Here is an 18,244-nt window from a genome sequence, read left to right on the forward strand (position 1 = left end):
TATTGTTCACACATCAGCTCTCACACCATGTGATCACCAGCTGGCACACTTTCATCCCAGCAGGAGAAAGAAACTGGAATTTAAATCCAGCCCTGTCAATTCAGATAATATGAATCAGAATATAGCAGCCAGCCTGTCATTCGCTGCAGCTGAGGTCACCTTCAGCCACTGCGTTGGTCCAAACCACAACTCCCTACACCCCTTCCACCACCAGCCACTCGTGGTCCTCGCATTCAAGGCTGTGGAGAAGCACAGCTGCTGCAGAGCTGCTTTGAAGGACAAGTACCAAGGGTTACAGGGAATACACTTGCAAAAATCAATTGTTATGAGTATCTGTTTTTCACTGAGGAGACAGCCCTCTGGAAAAGGGCGGCTAATTATTTCCTTTCTATTACAGATGAACAGAGCGGGTATTGCCAAAAACAGTAAAAAACAACTATTCTCCTCCAGTTATTTCAACGCTTTGGCGCATTTTTCTTCTTGAGATGAGCAGACACAAGTTCCACACATATGGATTTGAAATCTAAATGGAACCCATTTTTAGCACTTTGACCAAGATTTGCATGTGTTGTTTTTGTTTTGAGCATTTATTTTTAAACTGCTGGGCTAGGAAGTTGCATTTCCCCATCCTTGACACTCGTAGCAAGTAATCCCAGGGTCCTTAAAGCCACATACAGATTTTATTCACCCAGGTCATCAATGTATCAGTAAAACAAAAAATAGCAGTAGCTAAGTTTCATAACCAGACTAAGAGAACTCCAATGTGCAGGTTACAATTCTATTTTGAAGTTCATCTCCAAGACTTCAAAGCTCACACCCTTACTTGGGCTTCCACATGAAGTACAACAGAATACCTTCTCTCTCCAGAAAAGCCATTGCAGAGAAGATGCATTTTCTGCTCAGTTTCCCATATTTGAAACAAACCGCTTTCCCCACCAGCCTGGTTTGTCCACCTGCCAGTGAGGCTTTGTCAGCTTTTCTTCAGCCTGTTGTACTCTTCCCAACCCAGGAAAACCACTGATGTTTGTCATACAAGTACGTGACAGGTTTTAAATTCAGATGAGATCAGCAATAAAGTTTTCAATTTTCACACAAGCAACATAGCAGGCTGGAAAACTGTAAGACAAATGGCTACAAAATAATACAAGAAGCAATTAGTTCAGATAAGCAGCTACATAAATGCTAGTTACTGTCCATCGTAAGCAAAAAGAAGGGGTCACACAAGGGAAAGTAGGGGCCGGATGGGAAATCATGTCTCCTTTTTGGGAAAACGTATATAGTAACTGCTACAAACTTTGTAACATGATGCATGTGGGAGGGATGACATTTGAGCTACCAGACTGCTCTCCATCCATCCCTGCTGTAGGAGACAAGGCAGAGAAGAAGCAAGAGGTCAGAGGTCCAAGCAGCCCCAAAAGGTCCACCTCAGACCATGCAGGCAACAGCCCACAGAGTAACCACAGCTCCGCTACCACTCAGGAGAGAAAAGGAATCTTAGAAACCTGAAAAAAACTGTGGATTTTATTTTATTTTATTTCCAGAAGAAGCAACATTAAAACAAGTATAAAGGCATCTCCGAAGCCCAACTTCAAAACACATGCTTAACTCCCCCTTTTTTTTAAAAAAAAAAAAAAAAAAAAAAGGTAAAAGATTCATCATTTTATCTCTATTTGATTAGCTAGCAGATAAGGGGATTTGGAGAGATTAAAACTGATACAGTGGGGACATCTCATTAATCTATTCCCCTGGTTTCACATCAGTTTTATACCTAACTTTGCTTGCTCTAAGGGCAGAAACATGCCAAGTGCAAACTGCACAATAAAGCTATACTGGCAAGTATTAGTGGAAAATTCATCAACAAGAGGTAAGCTATGTCTTACCTGTCACCAGAACATGTCTATGAACTTTAAAGAAAAGTTAATTAAAAAATAAAGTTCGTTTTAGATAAATTTGTTAAATTCATCTAAAAAAGCAGACAAAGAGGCATAGGGAACAACTAGTTAAATAAAATATTCTCATTAGTGGGTAATTAAAATTGTACTACTAAGACAAGTAGTTGCTGTCATTTAGTATGAATAAGATAGCTATTCAAACTAAAACCAGCCTGTTCTTAGTCCAGAGACTTTCACAGACTAGTTAAGTTTTATGAAACTCAGTTATCTCAAATCAAAATTATTTGCTTATCATGACTTCATCACTCTAGTAATTAAAAATTTTTATAAGTGTCTTGCAGTAAGTATATGGCACTTTGTTCTCCACCGCCATGCACTTTTCAAACTAAACATCACAACCTTTCTTTAAGTACTTGCCCTATTTTGCACACAAGGGGACTCAAATTATGTACCTGACTCATTTGAATATTCTTAATGTGACAAAGCTGGAGTTGAGAAGGAAGTCATATGAGTACGAGTACTGCTAGGAAACCTGGAAAGCCAAACTAAGTATTACAGAGTTACCTGGGCAGCATGCCACACTGACACACACCCCTGAAAACAAATTAGCTCATGTGATGGTGAATCACAGCCCAGCATTCAGTACGGCTGTCTTCAGCTGGCTCCCCGCTACTGCAGACTCCCTTCAGGCACAAAGTGTTTGAAGAGGTTTGCTGAGGATGCTGCATCAGGACATGATACGACTGCAAGCCATTGATGAGCGTGATTTTTATCCCACCCAAAGGACCAGTAACCCATGTGTCGCCCTAGCACAGAATGCAGCACAAGCACTTCTGAATTTTGATATATCAGTGCTCTGCACTGAAAGTAACCCCCAACTTTTTTTTCCCCATGTGAGAGATCTATAGACATCTCAATGAGTCTGAGAGAGGTGTAAAACCACAACAACTAAAAAGGCACCTTTCACAGGGCTCCAATAAAGCCTGGTGTGGTTGACTCACACTGTTATCTACCCCTCTCCCTTCTCCAGAACACCGCAGTACTTCCAAAGCACAGCAGTTTGGTCCTGGGCAAAAATGAAAGCATGTTTTGTCCTTATCCCAAAATATTTTCTCAGGTACTGTTAAAAGCCTCTCTCAAAAGCACGGCAGTAGTCTGCAGAGGGGTTCAACCTGGCTCCCAGCTATTCTTAGGGCAATAGGATTAGCTACCAAGACACCACACACCCTTGTCCCAAACTGACCTCCACTTCTGTCAGACCTTCCATATGCTGCTCTTCTCGTGATTCTTTGTGTAGTCTAAAATCAGTAACAAGTGACTTTATGAAGAAGGCTGGATACAAACCATACGTTAAAAAAAAATAAAAATCCATAGCTCACAACTTGCTAAATACTACTCACTGTAGTTTTGACAAGTTACTTCTATAGCAAGGTAAAAAAACAAAAAAAAAAGTCTGAAAATTTACTCGGGGTGCGGGGACACAAAACAAAGCACACCTTTGGAACTGCAGATGTTCAGAAACGTACGCTGGCCTAGGTCAAAATCTGGGAGAAAATGCACCGCCCCAGGCATGCTAAACAGAGGGTGACCACCTGCCCCTCCTACCTGCACCTTCTTGCTGTACTGAAGCAATTACTATCCTCTACTTTCTTTCTGTGCAAGAGCTCAAGCAAGGCCTACCACTGGTGCTTTGTTGTTTCTTTTGATTGTAACGGGGTGCAGGATGGGGGCTTCCTGCCTCACCATGGGCAGACAGTAAAACTACAGAGCCAAAACATGGCACCAAAGTAAATGGCTTATAAAGTCAAGCAACCAACTCCCAAGAGCTACAAATGAGGAAAACCACAACATGGACATTCAGGAGTTTCCCCTCTCTGCCAAGGAAGTGGAGATGAAGCCCACAAGGATGTGGTTAATGTTAGATTTGCATTTCAGTTTAATGTTTCTGCCACCAAGATGAACATATCCCACTCTCATCATTCCCCCTTACAAAAATGTCCAGCCCGTGATAAGCCAATGCAACTTAGCAGGGAAAGCAAACTGGTTTGTTCCAGGTGAGCAAGCTGCATCAGTGCTTTCTACAATGTGACAGGCTCCAGGAGGTGTGTGGTGATCATAGCGTGGCATAGCTCAGCACAGAGGGAAGGCACATCACGGCCCTTCCCAGTGCCAGGCTGTCACATTAACTCAGCTCCAACGTCTGATCCAGGGACAGCAACGGGGGTCAGCCCGAGGACTGCAGAGGTTAATGAATGAATGCGGTAGCTGTGAAGCATTGACAAGGACCCTTGAATGGGTACACGAAGGATGACATTCATGCGTAGTTACCCCATATCCTCAGAAGAGACAAGGCAAGAGACTCCATGTGCAGCCCAAGAGCTCCCTTGTGCCAAGCCAGTGACTGGCTGCTGGCAAAGGAACATCCTGCTTTTCCTCTCCTTGCATTGGGTCTTGTCTGGCATCGCAGCAAGCCCGTTCAACTCGCTAATCTGCCAGAAAGGTATTCATTTTCTTTCAGATTGTTCTGTTAACTTAGCAGGCTGAGGTGGCCCACGGGGTCAGATAAGCATCAGCATCAACAGGGGGATAAAGTGAGAGAGAAAAACAAAATCTGCCCAGGAAGCAGACCTGGTTATTTGCTCTCTTGTTAAGCTCCATCATTCAAGCTTTGCCACACAGGCATGTGAGGAAGGAAGAAACAGCTGTATGACAACTTAAGATTTTTGCAGGTGTATAAAGAAAAAAAAGATGGGGAAAAATTTGTAGATTAAGCAAATGACCTACTGAAACAAGCAACCTCCGGGAAAAGGAGGGAGGAGGAAAAGTCCACACAGAAGTGGGCTGGGCAGGGATAGAGTTTAGGAATGGGGTATTCAGGACTCCTGCAACAAGGAAAAGTAACACTAGCACCTTAAAAAGACGTGTAACTAACCCCCAACAAGGTGAGAAATGCTATGGGAGACTTGATCTGCAGCCCAAACAGAAACAAGTTTGTTGAAAGGACACTTTCCATCCCAGTTCTGAAATCGAAAACTCATCCATCACTCCCTCCCCTAGCTCTCCTGGTTCACATGCAAGGATTTATATTTAAAGACAAGCAGTCTCAAGGCAGGTGTGATGAACGACTACCATGTCATAATTAGAAAGTAAATAACAGTATTTTTCCATCTTTTTTCTTTTGTTCCAGCTCAGCTGTATCACGTGCCCCAAAGGAAAAACCTGCGACTGCACAAAAACCCAAAGGGCACACAATAAAAGCTCTTAGGTGAAAAGCCAACCTTTTTGTCCTACCTTTGTACAGCATTGCATCTTGGTGTCTACAATTTAGTCCAAGCATAAAAGTAACACAAGCAACCACAAAACTCACCAAACAAATAATTAAATGGTTGTAGTTCTACATAATCAAAGAACCATATTAAAGATCATTGAGCGCCATATCACTGACATCTATTCTGTTAGCGTTTACAAAAGGAGTGCTTTCGCTATGGCAACTGTATGTTTTACGCTAACCATATAAAGCTGTTTTTCTGTAGCTTAAAGTACTTCCCATACTTAAAAAAAAATTAAAATCCAGGACTATGTGATTCATTCTGGCAAAGAAAGATCAGCAACTGTTAAAGGATTTTTGGTTTTAGATGTGGGAAGTGGTCAAAGGTTTTGCCTTTATCAACCGGGCTTGTTTTGTCAATTCCCACTTAGAAAAATGGCTTAACAATTCACTGTTTCTTATACTTCCCTGTTTGTTTTTATATATATATATTTGTGTATATATATGCATTATAAAATTGAGAGAAAGCTTCATGTCATGATTTCTGAAAGAGGAAATTACTATTTATAGTGTTATCCATGCTATTACACTACCACACAATTAGCAAATAAATACAAAGACAAGACCCTCTGGCCCTGCAGCTCTGCTTTTTCTCATATTGTTTTCATTGCCTTCTCCTTCCCATGCTTTCTCCCTTGAGAAGTCCGCTTCTTCAGACCTCCTGCCTCCACCACAGCTGCTGTATCTTCCCCAGCGACAGTATTACCTCCGATGGTGACGTTCCCTCCTGCCAGCCAGGACGTTCAGCTACACCAGCAGAGCTGGGTGGTTCTAGGCCAGGAGGACAGCTCTGGTGCCCCACCAGTTGGGGACCATGTTGTAGCTGTTACCACGGAAACCCATATCCTTCTTTAAGGAAGGGTAGAAAAAAGGGAAGAGGAAAAAGCTTGTGACCTACCCTAATAGCGGTGTGCTGCCCCTCTTTATTCACCTGCACAGATTAAGCATAATGCTCATTTAACATCTTTGCAAAACAGCTTAAAGTGCACAGACCCTCATTTTCCAGTTAATTTCACTTTTGGTCACACACACACACACAAAACACACACATACATGTCCCAAAAAACCCAAAAAAACCAACCCCACAGCCCAAGCCAGGAAGACCACCACACAGGATTTTCCTTAGATTCAGCAGTACAGTGAAAAGCAAAACCCACATTACTCCTGCCACATTAGAAATCCAAACAGTACAAAGACTCATAAATGAAACAGGTCAGAATGCAGCGACAGTGATTTTGCTTCCATATAAAAAACAAAGTTTGGGCAGTAATAGATACTAAAAATAAAGTACAAATTATTCTTAGTTTGAGTTAATAAAAAAACAGCATGGAGGCTTCACAATAAACCAGAGTGGAATACATCAGTACATTTCTGGAGTAGTAAGAGCATATGAACTGTGGTCAGGAAAAAAAAAATATTTTAAAAAATAATTTAATCAAATATTCTGTGTCTGAAAAGAAGCAGTAGCAAATATTTGGGTAACCTACAGTAGAAGGCAGCAAATGCACAATGATCTTGCCCTCAATCCCCATGGCTTCCAGCATCAGTCGTTTAGGGATCACCTGCGTCAGCAGATGCATTTCTGCAACCGTATTTTACTAGCTGCTGGAAGACATATTCACCATGAATTTGTTTAGCCTTTTCCTGAATCTCATTTATATTTCTTGCACAGAATATGTGACAGCATAGGCATTTTCAATCTATTCTACCTTAACTCGGACTCCATGCTTCCTGGGGAAGAGAAACTTGATGGCACAACACAGTTATCTTTCCCCTTCTGCCTTTCTCTGTCCTCCCTGTCACATTATAGAAAGCATCAGATTATTTCTCCAGAACACATCAGTTCCTAAAAATCACAGAGCCATAGAATGGTTTGGGTGGGAAGGGACCTTTAAAGACCATCCAGTCCAACCCGCCTGCTGTGGGCAGGGACATCTTTCTCTAGGTCAGGTCTCAGGACAAAAAATTCCAATATCTGTTCACAACTATTTCTTTCTGCCTCAAATATATAAATGGCTTTAGACTCCTCACTTTGTCCTGTTACAGCCAATTTAATCTAGTACTTATAGGAAAGTCAGCAAATCGGGAACTTCTTTGCGGACCATTTTCTCCCCTGCCATTAAGACATAGCTCTGCTTTTTTCCAGTCCATCCAGCCTTGTGTATCTCAAGCATCCAGAGAAAAGTGATCAAAAAGAATTCCTCAAATCAAATTATTTCAAAAAAGGAAGATAACAATATAGACAGTGGTGACAAATAAGAGAACACTGAAGTGTATTTCAACTTTTAGTGTAATAAGGGTGCAAGATCAGAGATGGTTGAGACTTTTACATGGAGAAGTTGTGCTGATATTAAACACAGCCTTCAGAGACATCATCAGTACTAATGAAACTATAATTTCCTTTAAATTATTGCCATCTACACTCCAGACCTCATCAGCCAGACAGTAATAGCTTTTCATCATTTATTTTAACACAAAAGCAATCAATAAACTTCTCCCCACAGTTCTTTTACTGCTATCTATGAATTCTAAAAACCTAGAATCAGAGAAGATGCCAGTTATAAAAGACACAGTCAAGTTTCATTGTTGTCTTTTGTACAGAAAGAGATTCTAAAACACCACCCAATTTTGAGACAAACTGGATTAAAGCAGTTTCAGAGATCTACAAAGAAAATTTTAATCCATCAAAACATGTCAAACAGACTACAGCATCAAAGAACTAAGTAGATCATGTTGGATTGAGCAGCTTTTCCCTCTCATCGCGACTACGTCCTGTGCATTGTTTTGCACTGAAAATGTCTAATAGCAGATTGTAGGAATATCACACTGCTGTTAGCTACATGGGTCATTCACAGAAGCTGAGGACATCCCATAGAAGACACACACATGCACAAAAAACTCCTCAGCTACAAACTGAAGTTTTACTCCTGCTTTTTAGCAGCAAGCAAAAAAAGCATTCTAGAGTTTTCAACAGTATAAAAATTTTGGAATATTCTCAAACCAGAGAAACATCAGCAATAAGAAAAGTAACGTCAGCAATAAAATAAGTCTGGAAAATTTAAGTCAACTTTTTAGAAAGACTATATTTTACAATCAATAAAGTCAGTTTTATAAACACGCACAAAAATAAAAATGCAAGCAGTAATTATTCCATTATGCCAGAAACCAGGCCACAGCTTGCAAAACAAGTGGTAAAATGGGGAAAATTGGTGGGCAAGGTGCTTCAACTACAGCGTTCTAGACTAAGTTTGTAAAAAGAGCAGTTACCAAAAATAACAGGATGCTAGCAAACAACAGAGGGGTGCATCATTGCCGGCTTTGCTAAGGGCAAATAGTGTTCACACTGCTAACTGTGACTATTTCATCATATTAGGTTTTAACTTTTGTGTTTCAATTCTTAGGTAAGGCTCTAATTCCACCACTAAGTCTTCCCTTTTATTTTGGCTTGCAGCAGCTATCTTTGAGATTATATGTAGCAGCTTCCACAGTTAAAACTGACACACAGAAACCTTGACAAGCCAAGGGACAAAAACACTTGCCAGTTGCATTACAGTGGGTGGCTAAGTCATAATGGCAACACAAGGCTCTAAGCAATGGCATGAACAAGAGCTACTGAAGAGAACAGACATCAAAATGAGTCATGGAAACTGCCTTGGCACATAGAGCTGCCAGAGAATTATTACTCTGCAATAGCTGTAAAGAAAAGCGGCACAGCATCTTTAAAGAAAGGCAACAGGTAATCTTATATAATCTATATATATATATTTAAAATCTTATATAACCCTTTTGATATTTTAGGGAGCTTAACATCAGGTATACAATACTTGACCATGTTAAATGCAGTAAAACTAGCATTACATTATTTCTTCTAGCTAATAGATCTCAGTCTCAATGTAAGTGCTGCAAGCATGATTTGTGAAAACATCAAACTATTTTGAATTACAGAATAAACACTTCATGTTTTCACTCATCTTCCTGAGCATCAGTGACCTCCTTAAGAAAGGGAAGAGGAAAAAAAAATATTAACTCATGTAGGAAATGGGACAGGACTGTAGGAGCATACAAGAGATGCTGGGACTGAGGACGAGATATTAGGAAGAAAAATTCCAAGTGAGAAGTTCAGTTTGCACCCTGAAGGAATAACTCATTACAGCATCAACTTGTTCTTTCAAGTAATATTACAAGCTCTTGAGCTAATTTTCCCTCTACTATTCAAACAGCAGCTATGTTCGACGCCACTCCGGGGAATATGTCACACCACCCATGGCACTATTCAATGCCTTCAAAACAAAACCCTTAACTGTAGAAGAGACTGGAACTCAGGTCTTCTGACACCTCAATCCACAGTTCATGACCTTTTGCTAAAAAGTCTTGCACAGTACTTTATTTCAATCTTAGCTATCAAATACTCAGAACCATAACATCTGTCAGATACTCAGAACTCAGAACCACAACTCCTACTTATTTGGGCAGCTGAACGTAGATTATTTCTCCTTCCCACCACCCCCAAAGCGTTACTACAAGTTGCAACACTATTTAATACCAGAGTTAGCTGCATCTATATGAACTTATGAAGGTAAACTGCTTCTGTGGTGGTGGGAAAACCACAGCAAAGTACAGTCCAAATGACACACAAGCCAGTAGATGTCTACAGATAGTCAAGAATCACCATATAAAACTGCAGTGAAGGATCCTCCAAAGTATGTTTGTAAAAGCACTTCTACTAGCCACCTGTCAGGACTAGAAGACCCTTCTTCCCTCTGATTCAAAAATTTGGCTGCTTTGGGTTCCCTTTCCTCTGAAGCCCCGGAGACTGGCTATGGCTATCAAGTCCAGGGTAAGCAGCATGCTGCCAGCAGAGTTCATTTCTTGAGTGCCCACTTAAGTTTTCTGGTAACAGGAATCTCATGACACTGGCAATGACTTCAATCTTTCCTGCTCAGTTTCTGAAGCACAACATAGCATTGCTTTTGGTCACTTACCACAGGTTAAAGTTTCATTTAAAGTTTGTTTGTTTCCCATAGCCAGCAACAGTCTGCGATTCTCAGTGTGCCAGAAGAAAAGTCTACTGATCATCTAAATGAGACACAAGTTATATGGCTGCCTGTCACTGAGGGGAGTGGGGAAAAAAACCCCACAAAAACCCCCCAGTGACAAATGGCTCCTTCCAGTGCTGAGCTCCACATTCCCAAAAGTACTCAAGTACTCATTTTGTTCAGATATTCATCAAAAAGTAAACAATTCGCATGGCTCTATCAGTCCAAGTAGTATTTTTATTCTTAAAATGAACAGCTAATTATTGCATATAGTAAGAGCAACTGGATAAAGTGAAAAAAGAAAACCCAAAACTTAGAAATAATTCCGTTTCAAGATATTCTGTGGCTGGTGTGCAGTCATTCATCCCCACCCTGTTGTTCTCCCAACTGTGAACAAGGGTTACCTGGGAGGAATGTTTTCTGAAATCATTTGCAGGACAGCTCTGAGTCTTCAGGTTCTTCAACTAGACACCTCAACAAGGAAAGACAAAAGTACATCTGTACTAAATGCAAGCCCCTCTGGAAGACTGAAAAAGCCTGCCACAATTCATAGACGTATCATTAATCTGCACATTGCCGGTCTCTCACATTTAGTTACTCATAGTCTCAATGCACCAGTTTAGTACAGTCATCTGCTGTAGAACAAATTCAACATTTTCTAAGATCTGGTACAGCAATTTCTAGCCTTGTGAAAAAAGTGTTAATGCCTGCATTTTGTCCCCACCCATACAAAGCATAAAAGACGCAAGCAATTTTACGTGACTAAGGCCCGGCGAACAGACCAACAGCAGCAGTGCCTGTGTCAGCAGGTTTATCCTCCCACATCCAGCATCCCGAGGACTCCATTATTTCATGGGAGCTGCAAAGAGAACAGTTTGTAAACAGGCACCAGGACTTTCCTAAACAGTGGCCTTTCAGAGGGAGCTGCCTGCTTTAACCTTGAAATAGCCACGATGCTACAAAGGAGACAGTACAGAGCCTGGGCTTGTTTGTTTGTTTTAATGTTCTGAATAAACAAGTAAACAGCAGGAAAAAAGTATATTGAAAACTAAGCATGTTTAAAAGCTCGGCCAAGCAGCAGCCTGAATACAATGTATAAATAAATCCCAATTCATGTCAAACAGCATTCCATAGTCATGTGTCAACTGAAAAGCAGAAAGACTTGACTGTTTGAAGAAAACAATTGTGATCGTTTATATGCAAGCCAGCTTCCTATACATTGACTCAGGATTTTACCATTTAATCACAGGTTTCCTGAAAGCTTACGTAAGTACAGACATTATAAACAAGATTATCATGAGCCCATTGTATACTAGGTTGTATTTCTAGTCCCTATTTAGTTGGGAGTTCATTCAAAATGCCTTTTTTTCATGAAATGATGTGCCTAAATTGAGCTTACTCTCTTATAAAAAAACCCCAAATCACTACTCAGTAGAACCCATCACCTCTGCTGGCTCCCAAAGCCTGTGTTTTAGACTAAATCTCCTTCAAGAGATCACGTAGCAGATAACACTGACCCTCATTTTTTACATTAAGCATAAACATCAGAGCCACTTGTAATAACCTATGAAAGATTAAAAAAAAAACTTTAAAAAAATCATTAATTTCAAACAGATATTTAACAATTCCTCTGTTACATGGAAATGGGACATCTACTATGAAAGGCCAGATGCTCAAATGGATTAAAGAGTGTCTAGCCTTTAAATCCTGCATCTGCGAATCAACACTGACCTAGTGACCTAAGGTGAAATTTAATAAGAAAAAAGAAGTATTCAAAAGCCACATATAGATCATTCAAGAAGTAAATAAAAAAATTGTTTGCTCCAGACTGTTTGAACATTTACACAGTGCTTGTCAGAGAATATAATGAGAGCTGGAGAGTGCCAAATGTAAAGTCCCCTATTTATCCTTGACACAGGTTTAGCAAAGGTAGTGGAAAAGCAAGCTTCTCAGCACACCACCAGCTAGCAATCAGGAGAAATCACCTCCGGAAGGAGTATACAAGCCATTACCTTTATGTCGATATGACTGTTGCTGTCTGTGAAGACTTGCCGATGAGACAGTAATTCAAGTCCACGACAGTGAATCTTGCAGGCAACAGCTACCTTACTAGAAACAGACCCGGGAACAGAAACATATCCCACACCGGCTACAGAATAACCTTGGGGTGATTGCCCTTCCCTCCAGCTAGGTTCAGCATAGAGTCTGAAAGGTGAAAGTCTAATCTCTTTTCAAGCACAAAAGCCAATTTGTCTCCTGCGCTCTTTTTAACAAAGCAATTACAGACCTGCAACTTGCACGTGTGAACAAGTTCACTGCAGCCCATTAAAAGCAAGTTTTGCATAAATCACCCATTTTCACGGCAACTCAATACTTAAATTCTGGAGAAGGAAGGGGTTAAAAAAAGTCTTTTTAATTACCAGATGACACAGCTTCCATTAAGAGCGCTCGCCCAGTTCCACCAACGTGTGAGTGTGACATGATGTCTGAAAGGACTTCAGGCACATATACCAGGCTCCCACAAGCACAAGGAAAGCTCACACACCACAAACAGTTAAACTACTCAAAGAAATAAAACTCCCTTCAACCTCCTCCCCACACACATTTTGTTAGGCACCAAGACTTGGAAAGCATCTCGTAGGTTAAAAATTTATCCTAGTCAAATATGTTCCCATCGTGACTTATTAACTCCATCAGTAACTTTCGTCCCAGACTCAGTGCATTGACATTTTAAATGCATAAAAGCAGAGGACAGATCAGTGGAATTAGGATTGACACAGTTTTAATTAAAAGCCTCTAGTACTGTCCTCCCCTATACCAAATAAAAATGGCAGTCCTGGCAAGAGGGATGCAGCTCAAGAGCTTTATTTGAAAAGGGAAAGCCCATATGTAACTAAAAATATCTGCTGAAGTAACATTTTGTCTATTTGGGATACAACAGTGCTTTAAGAAATGAATTTTAGTGCCCTACCTTCAAGTCTGTAATTTGAACTGCACACAAATGTTCATCACGCATTTCTTATGAAAAAAAAAATAATACTCCTAGCTCTTACAGCAAAACAAAAAATGTCTTTTATAGGATACAAAAGCCTTACAATTTTCTAATTTTATTGTTCCCTTTAAATGAAATCTTGCCATCAAAACAGTATTATATTTGCAGAGCATCCTGAAAACTCGTGTCAAGTCTCTGTACAATTAAGCTCTGCAAGAGAAAGAGTCCAAAATGTTTGGTCAGTCGGTGAGTTGGAAAGAGGGGCAGAGGGTGGGAACGAAGAGTGGAAAACCTGCTCCTGCATTCTGCCTCCTTATGCTGCTTCCTTTGAGCAAACTGCATAAAACACCCTAAACATCCATTGTATGGCCAGCTCTGAACATTTCCCCCTCATCTCACCCTTCGTGCTCGTATGAAAACCAAACACGTATCGCATCCAAAAAAATAATAATAAAAAAATCACTCAGACAAAAAGCAATCAGCGTGAAAAGGCATGTAAATCAAATAGATTTGGCAGCAAACAGCATTTCATAAAGACAAGAGATATGAATTGCTCCATTTATGTCAGTTTGGCCAGTTATTGTTCTGACTTACTACTTTAACGACCCCAAATTAAACTGCTTGAACTGAAACAGACAAAGATCTTTAAAATACAGTTCCACACACACACACACCCCCTCTTAACAATAAACATTATTTCCGTGATGCTACCATCCTTAAATCACAAAGCCACTGCACCAATTAAAAATTACCTACATACATAATGAATTTAGTACTGACCTTGCAAAAAGCTTACTCCTCTTGGCTAGAAATCATTAATAGTTTTGGTAAAATCCTTTTATGTGCTCCTCCAGCTAGCTAATTCCAGCCTTCCATTAACGCACTCCATTGCGGATAATTGCCGCCAGCACACGCTCCCCTGCTTTTGCTGGTTCCCAACCCAGCAAGGATAATCACATTCCAGCGGGGAGCGAACAGATGGCAGCCTCCATGGTAACCAGTCCTCCCCAGCTAGTGGTAGCACTGGGAGACTCCCGGGGACTGGGCAACAAGCGCTCTTTGTGCTTCAGCCTTGCAAAGCCTTAATGAAGGGAGCGCCAGCTCCTAGCGCTCACTGGGCATGCCTGGCAGGTGCCTTGCCTTCCCAAGCAGGCACAGCACCTTAACAAAAGCTTGCAACCAGGTTTAACCTTGACGCTGCCTATTCCCCTGTTGTGCAGGGGAAAAAGGGGAGGGGGTAAAAGCACACGGTATGATGGAGGTGAAGCTAGCTAGAGTTTTCATTTACTATCAAAACAGAGGGTTCCGAGAAATTAGCTAAGGACTGGTTTTCCCTCTGACAAAATGATTTTCTGACAGCAGGCTTATTTCCCCCCAGTGGGTTTCATTTCAGCATGACAGGAATGTTTGCTGCCTGATCTCTCTCTTGGACCTTGAAATGCTCCCCTCAAGAACACTACAATTTCCCAACCTGAGTTTTCCTCAGTAAGAACTACACAGACCCTTGGCTTTTGGTCTTAGGGCTCCTGTGAGGCTTATCTGCTCCTGCATCTGCCAAGACCAACACTGATTCAGCAGCAGGCAAAACCGCCGTGTCTCTCTGCTGCACGACCAGGCTGCTGATGGGGGCAGGCATGTCTGGAAATGCCTTTTTTTTGTTGCTTTTTTTGCATCAAAGCTGCAAACCACTGCTCTCTCGGGGCCAGATCCTGCACAGCTACGCACCTCCACCAATGGTGTGCACTAGCTCAGCGAAATTCCCACTGTTACCTGGAGGGAAGAAGGAAGTGGCTTTTCAAGACCAACCAGTAAGGATCTTGCCTGCAAAATAAAGAACTTTGAAAGAACATATCAAAGCTTTAAATATCAATGAGTTGCACAGGACTAAGTCTCAAAATATTTAAGGTTTGAACACTGGTTGTGAAAAAGCACACAGCACAGTAGTCCACAGACTGAGTCTGTTGACACATTCAAACCTTCTCTCCTTCACTCAAAACCATGCAGCACTTATGACTAACAGTGCGTCAAAAAAAAGCTGGGTAATTTTACTTAAAGCTGAGCCAAATTTGGACTTCAAGTTCCTACATGCTAACATAGGTCTGGTGAATTATTTTTTTGAAGAAGGCAAAATGGTTTCCTTTCCTTTAATGGCACCCTTGATTTGTAGCTGGTCCTGCAGGGCAGCAATTGTTTCTGTAAAAGACTGAAAAACACTGTGCTGGACCCCACCATCAGAAAAATGCCCATCTTTTCCTGTGGGTGACTCCAGGCACAGACCTCAGTAGTTTTCTCCCCCCTCCTCCAATTTTCAGTTTCCCCTCATCCTCAGCACACAAGGAAGTTAGTTTTGTTTCACAGCGAGCGCAGTAAGTTTTTCTCACGTTGGTAAGAGACATCACTATTACACTGGAAGCTCCTCAGATTGCTGCTGACAGGGTTTGAGTACCCCTAAGATGTACAAGAGTCCCTGCCAGGGAAAGCGTGGCAGCCGAGGAGAACCCAGACTTCAGAGGTAACTCGCACAGTTCACAAGGGTGCTGCAGGTACCCAGTGACAGGCGTGGGACCAAACCCAGGTCTGCCGATTTCCCCTCCAGTACGCCATGACTAGTACGCCATTCTGACTCATGCTGTTAATTTCAACCCATTTTCTTCCTCTAAATAAGCAATTTTTACATCACCAAAAATTTCTTAAGCAACCATGCACACCAAACCTAATCATCCATCAGCAACAGGGGTAAAATAATGTAAGGAAGGAAGCCAGTTTCCTATTTAACTTGCCAATGGTTAATAACAAAAACTTCTCAGCATTTAAGCATTATGAAACACACTAATAGCATTTCTTGTTTTGCATCTTAAAAATAAAGACCATGGCTCAGAAATTAATTTTAATATACTAATAGATTTTATGTATTTCTGGAAAAAAACTGTAGCAATTACAGTTCTTGGCAAACAGACTGACTTCAAAGTTACATGGATTCAAGTTCAGTTTCAGTCTTTTTTCCTTCATGAAAAAGACCTCCTACAAAGTAATTTTCTAGATCTATGTTAATTTTAACATTGTATTAAAAAATGATGTTGTTTACTGAAATATTATAAGCAATTTTGGCATTGGAAAACCTGTTCTAGACACCAATAAAAACCCTTAAACCGCCTGTTTTTGAACAAGTACTAGCTGTACTCATTATAGGAGAATTGCTAACAGAATAAAGGGCAACAACATTCAGAATCCGTTTCAGCTTCTTACCTGGAATTTCTTTAATTCTTAAATCTGATTTTACACAGATACAACGCAAAGATTTGAATAAACTACATGCAGCAACTGTCGGGCAATGGCATGCACTACAAATTTTGGCTGAAGCAGTAGGTAAGTTACATGGAGCAAGACCAAAAAAAAAAGTTATCTTCTGTGTATCTGACATGTTTTATTTGAACTACTTGAAAAGGAGAGAGGAAAACAGCACATCCAAAATGCTTTTGTAGAGGGGTGGACAAAGGAAAGGACACTTAAGCCATTTCCCCTTATTCTTTGGCCCAGTCTGAGCCAAGCAGGAGTTTAGGAATAAATTGTTTTTAGCTGGACAACATTAATGAAAAATAAACAACATATTGACATCCTGACTCCTGAATGATTCCATTGAAGGGGCTGTCATTTATAACAATGACACCGTGTGCTTCAGCTTCTTCTAGTCCCAGCTGCTATCTTATAGACTAAGACTTTGGTGTTTTACTCAAGTTGGTGGAGACTCAAACTGGGCTTTAGAAATGTCCGTTTTTCAAATTGGATTTTGGGTTTTGGTGATGACTGCTTAAAATCTATTCACCCAAAACAAGTTACGGGAGTTCAGAATAAAGCATATTATTAATCTGAGAAAAATAGCGGCAGAAGTTAGTCTCCATTCTCTGCATAAGATTTGAAAGCTTTCTTTATAAGGCCAACCATAGTGTCTAAGTAAGTGACATCAGACCTCACATATGCATGGTTTTGAACTTTTGCCCATTCCTCATATCTGTTTTTAGAGTTCTACTAGAACAACCTTGTAATTCCTGACAGTTGTAGCATCTGTTACTGCCAGAGATAATCCAATATAATTGACCATTGATCTGCTCTATTGTAGTATGACCTTTGTTTCTAAAAAGAAAGCAGCTTCAATATAAGATGTAAGTATTTCTTTTAACTTCATACCATCTGGTACTGAAGAAGTTCACTTCAAGGGAAACAGATGTCTACATTTTGAGGACTATAAAAAAAAATATTGTGTAAGCAATTGTAAGGGCTGAAATTTGCGAGTTTCCTCTTACTTGTCCAGAATACCAAGATTTAACATTTTTTGTGATAAGCACAGAAGGGCTAAGGTTTCCACACTGGTCCTTTAAGATCCCTTTGTATGACAGAGATGCTCTTCCAGTCTTACCTCAATTGACAGTTTTCTGGAATTAAAAAAACATGGTACTTTGCAGAAGGAAAGTGATGAATTAAACCCTGCAGACAGCAAATGCTTCCTCAGCAGCACCTTCGCAGATATAAAGCAAATGGAGACCTCATGCCTGGTGAGTTGCACTCCCTTTACTTCCCAAGGGTTTTCAGACCCCATGGTTTCACATCGGCACATGCTTCCTCAGTGTCACAAGAAACAAGACCATGGAGTTTCTTCTTCTTTCATAGGGTGCCCAGGTAGCCTGGGAGCATGTGCGTGCTGGGCATGGGAGAAGGGGCAGCGACTGTTCTGCTCTGGTTCTTACGTCGCTGTTTGATTAAGTGATGTCAACGTTTTGAGTGATAAATCTTTTCCTTCCAAACTCTTGCTGCTTACAAAAGTGAGATTTGCAGCAGGGAGATGAGCTATCTCCTTCTCACCAGTTCAATGAATAGAATGTCTCCATCCACTGCAGCAATCATTCTTCAGCTATTACAACATCTGTTTCTGTGGATGGTTTTTTTTTGGCAACTGTCATTCAAGGACAACAAAGAAACATGGACAGAGCTCATACTAGGC

At 40.8% G+C, this 18,244-nt stretch overlaps 2 protein-coding genes across 3 annotated transcripts in view; both read right to left on the reverse strand.

Annotated features, from left to right (window-relative positions):
- Positions 1 to 18,244, reverse strand: part of FGD4 (FYVE, RhoGEF and PH domain containing 4) — a 114,663-nt gene that overhangs the window by 58,723 nt on the left and 37,696 nt on the right. The window contains exon 1 of one of the 2 annotated variants that reach the window (XM_075755951.1): positions 12,677 to 12,696. The exons of the other annotated variant lie outside the window; for it this stretch is intronic. Coding sequence (XP_075612066.1) covers positions 12,677 to 12,695 — 19 coding nt within the window. The 5' untranslated portion in view covers position 12,696. Of the gene's footprint in view, positions 1 to 12,676; positions 12,697 to 18,244 lie in introns of those variants that run through there. 2 annotated transcript variants of the gene reach the window in all.
- BICD1 (BICD cargo adaptor 1) overlaps positions 1 to 18,244 on the reverse strand; it is a 272,459-nt gene that overhangs the window by 15,977 nt on the left and 238,238 nt on the right. The gene's annotated exons all lie outside the window — the stretch shown is intronic.

The sequence above is a fragment of the Balearica regulorum genome, chromosome 1 (genome assembly GCF_011004875.1).
Source record: "Balearica regulorum gibbericeps isolate bBalReg1 chromosome 1, bBalReg1.pri, whole genome shotgun sequence".
NCBI classification, from domain to species: Eukaryota; Metazoa; Chordata; class Aves; order Gruiformes; family Gruidae; genus Balearica; species Balearica regulorum.